The sequence below is a fragment of the Nerophis lumbriciformis genome, linkage group LG22 (genome assembly GCF_033978685.3).
Source record: "Nerophis lumbriciformis linkage group LG22, RoL_Nlum_v2.1, whole genome shotgun sequence".
Lineage (NCBI taxonomy): Eukaryota > Metazoa > Chordata > Actinopteri > Syngnathiformes > Syngnathidae > Nerophis > Nerophis lumbriciformis.
Genome location: NC_084569.2, coordinates 19281678 through 19286011, shown reverse-complemented (window position 1 = coordinate 19286011; position 4334 = coordinate 19281678). Strand labels below are relative to the sequence as shown.

The 4334-nt window shown below is 44.0% G+C and overlaps 1 protein-coding gene across 1 annotated transcript; it reads right to left on the bottom strand.

Moving 5' to 3' along the window:
- Nucleotides 1-1807: 1807 nt before the first annotated feature.
- LOC133615485 (protein Tob1-like) lies at nt 1808-4012 on the bottom strand. Its single transcript, XM_061974109.2, has 2 exons — nt 3756-4012; nt 1808-3130 (listed from the first exon to the last, which is right to left on the bottom strand). Exon 2 carries the CDS (start codon nt 2974-2976, stop codon nt 1942-1944), a length of 1035 nt encoding a protein of 344 aa, XP_061830093.1. The 5' UTR covers nt 2977-3130; nt 3756-4012; the 3' UTR covers nt 1808-1941.
- Nucleotides 4013-4334: the final 322 nt, after the last annotated feature.

Sequence of the window (4334 nt, the reverse complement as noted above, 5' to 3'; positions counted from 1 at the left end):
TGTCCTAATGTATATGTATACATTAAATTTATATATATATATATATATATATTATATATATATAATATATATATATGTGTGTGTGTGTGTGTGTGTGTAGGTATATATATATACATATGTATACATTCACACATATGTATATATATATATATATATACATACATACATAAAATCCCCTGAAGAGCAGGAAAACCTGTGAAACAGACTTGTAGGGATGAAGTAGCCTGTTCTGTTCTGTCCTAATGTATATGTATACATTAAATTTATATATATATATATTATAAAAATTTTTTTTAAGTATTGACAGTTTGTATTATAAGCTTATACCGTGTATGTTTTGATGGTTTATGGCAGTGGTTGTCAACTTTTTTTCAGTGATGTACCCCCTGTGAATTCTTTTTTAATTCAAGTACCTTCTAATCAGAGCAAAGCATTTTTGGTTGAAAAAAGGAGATGAAGAAGTAAAATACAGCACTATGTCATCAGTTTCTGATTTATTAAATTGTATAACAGTGCAAAATATTGCTCATTTGTAGTGGTCTTTCTTGAACTATTTGGAAAAAAAGATAGGTTTTTATTTATATTTATAAAATATTTTTGAATTGTTGCTATTTTTAGAATATTTAAAAAAAATCTCACGTACCCCTTGGCATACCTTCAAGTACCCCCAGGGGTACCCCCATTTGAGAACCACTGGTTTATGGTGAACTAGTTTTGTTGGATATTCCATTATACATCAAACAAGCCATTCTGCTGTTTATTATGACTACATCGCTTCGTTTGTTATGCAATACACATGAGCACAGGGCTGCAGTTCAAAAGGTTATCAGGCTCCACACGACAGCACGCCCACTGCCTACGTGTGCGCCATGACCCGAGGGTAACTTGCTAACATGCCATATTAGAAGACCCTCATAAATCGTTAGTTCGGACATGTGTCACCCCCACAAAGACCCAAATAGACCAAAGCCGATATTTTCAAGCCTTTTAATACAAATTTAATAAACTATCAGTCCCTGTTAACATGTAAGACACTGACTCCGAATACTTTGTTTTACCGTTCTGTTTTTATCAAGTATTGCACAATGTAGGTACAAAATTAATATACGATTACATTTTGTCCATAATATAGCAAAAATCTGTTGTTTTTTTGAACTCTTAACAGAAAATACAACTCTTGTTTTCCCCCCAAAAAAGAGCAAATATACTTAAATCCCACTACTACGGAATATTCTGTACACAATCTTTTTTTTTTTTCTTGTTTTTTTTTAATAAGATGGATTCATTTTCATCATTTCAATAAAAAAAGAAAAACAAAGTTGCTGCAGCCATCACAGATCACTGGAGTAGTAAAAAGATATAAATGCAATACCGTGTCGTAGAAACAATAGATACTCTGATATTTTACAAACTCTGTACTAAATTAAATTATACAATTAGAAAAAAGACCAGAAAATCCCACGTCGCGATGCCAATTCCTGTAAAAATTGGCAACATCCAGTTATGTCCAAATACTGAAAGAGGCCATGACTTGTGGTGGTGTTTGTTTTTGTTTGTTTTTTTAACTTTTTATATATATATATCTATATATGTATATGTATTTCAAACAGTAACATAAAAAAATAGTTTGTGCTTGGTTGGCAAAAGAAAAAAAAAAATAATGACGTCTGGGTAACCAAGCTTGGACATCTCGTACAACAAGCGTCACCTTTTTAAGAAAGAAAAGTTCTAACTCAAGGGGGCAAAATAGTTCACCCTCGGGCTCGTATTCTTAGGATGTCACTTTTTTTCTCTTTTCTCCTTGACATTCTGTTCTTTTTTTTTTTTTTTTTTGTGTCGTCATTTTTCAAAATGTGCATTTTAAGTTTGCAATCCCCCCGCCCCCACACCACTTATAGCGGTCACATTTTCTGGTCGTTGCTGCTGCGTGAATTATAGTAGCTAGTTGGCCATGACTGGCTGGAATTGCTGGTTAGAATACTGCATGTTGCTCAAGCTGAAATTCAAGCCGTCCATCAGGGACTTGTCGTTAAGGCCGCCGTAGGCCGCGAAGACGTCGAAGGCGTTGCTGTACTGAAGCGGGCCCAAGCCGAGCGCGCTGTCACCGGGGAAGAGGGCGCTCTGCGTGCTGGGGAACACAAACTCCTTGGCGTTCGGGGACAGGGCCGAGGGCTTGGCCTGCTGCTGCGTTCCCAGGCCGACCCCGTAGAGAGAGTGCATGGAGGTGGAGATGGCTTTCTGTTTCAGGAGACTGTTCACATTCAGGCTCAGGTTGGTGGGAGACGTGCGTGCTGCCTTGTTGGCGCCGCTACTGCTGCCGCCGCTGCTGCTGCTGCTGTTGTTGTTGTTGTTGCCGCCGCCGCGCCCGCTGCTCTTCATCTTAGTGGAGCCGAACTTGGTGGCGGCGAAGGTGGCGGTGGTGAAGGTTAAAGGCTGCGCGGAGCGCGGCATGAAGGTGGGGCTGACCGCCGCCGAGTGGCCGAACGGGGGTGAGGGCGAGCTGGAGCCCGGAGAGGCGCCGCCCATGGGTTCGCTGATGGGCATGAAGACCTGCGCGTCCGGGTTGAAACTGTTCTTGATCTCCTTGTCCAAGTCGAGCCCGCCGGTGCTCGCCACCGTCTCGTTGCTGTCGTCGACAAACAGTACTTTAACCGGGCCCTTCTCGCCGATTTGGTAGGACACCTCGTAGGGGTCAATCCACACGCTGAGGTCCTGCGGGAGGTTGTTGCGGACATCGTTGATGTCCAGCCCGCTCTCCTTGGCCGCCTTCTCCACCACGGGGTCCACCTTCTCCCCCACGTGGATGCACCGGAAACCCGAGCCCTTGTAAGGCTTATCCGGGTACCAGTGTCCCTCGTATTTCTGCTTCAGCTGCCGCTCGAGCTCCTCGCCGAAGATGTTGACCCGCCGCCTGGGCAGCTTGTTGTACAGGTACGAGATGATGAAGTTGAGAGCTACTTGGATTTCAAGCTGCATAGCTGACTGCTGACGTCGACCGGGGTAGCGAGAGGAGGCTGCGAGTGGGTCCACCGGGGTTGCTTGGTTTTAGCCGTGGTTGGCGACACGGAACTTGTTTGACCGGTGAAAAGTGTGGTTCTCGCAGGAGAGGTTCGATTCCTGTGACGCGTTCCTGGAAGGGAAACAGCAACGCTTTTAGAACCATAATCCACTTGGAATTCTGTTGACATCATACAAAACACGTGCAATGCGTCGATTTAAAATAAAGAAAATGACATGAATTGATGATTTCAGTGTGACTACAGCTCCGAACACTGTGGGGCTACACCCTTGCTGACACAGCCAAAGAGGAAATAGTTTAAAATGTCGTCAAAATGCACCTAAATGATGTTTTAATCAAACAAAACTGAAACGACACAAGCTAGACCAGCTCTAAAGTTGATTTAAGGGAGAGGGGGGGGGGGGGGGGGGGGGGGTGCCATGGTAACAGCCCCCCCACTGGTAAGGCATTGCGAAATAGGAGGTCTTAGCCAAGCAAAACATAGTGTTGCAATAAGCCGTGGATCATTAACGAGCTGACACCAGAAATGAATAACAGAGGACCACAATTTCCACGGAGCACCACGTCACATGAAAGCTAAGAGGACAAAATGGGAGACGGCAACACTAGCTTAACTTTTCGTGGACTGACGCAGCAAATCAGCTTAGTGAGAGTTAAAAGAGCTCCTTTTTTTTTTTTTTTTTTAAAGCCAATTACGACTCACAATTAACGTGTAAGGGGAAGGAAAAATACTTACTTGTTTTGTTTGTAGAAAAAAAAAAAATATATTTTAAAGCTTCTCGGTAAGTGCAAATGAGCGAACAAAAAGTAGAAATACTTTCTTCACACGGATATGGTAATAAAATAAAAAAAGGTATTCCGGGTAAATGAAAAAGAGGTATTTTCTTTCTGGGGGTTTTGGAGGTGATGTCGGGTGTTTTAGTCAGCAGGCTGTGCGGAGTAGCTCCCTCCTTCTCGGGAGTTCTGCGACTTCGTCCCTTCCTGCCGGAGGAGCACCTCTATTTATAGCTTCCCTCCGCCATGGGCACGAGGTGGGCGGTGACGCGGCGTCAGAGGTCAAAACAATATAGACGGCCGCGATTGGCTGGGAGGCCACAAGCCCCGCCCTTGGCGTGGCCTCCGTATCGGGCGCTCATTGGCCGCGGCTCGGTGCCCAGTTTTTGACACGTGATTCCGTGAAATGGGAGGGCGGGGGACCGCCTGTGATGACGTCAGAGATAAGACAGGGCTGCGGTGACAGCGAATGACAGGAATAGAACAAATAAAGGCTCGCTGAAAGACATGTTTTAATGTTATTGTGACTACTGGCTAACAT

What these genes read in the sequence shown, in the direction of transcription:
- LOC133615485 (XM_061974109.2), bottom strand. Translation starts at nt 2,976, where the DNA reads ATGCAGCTTGAAATCCAAGTAGCTCTCAACTTCATCATCTCGTACCTG.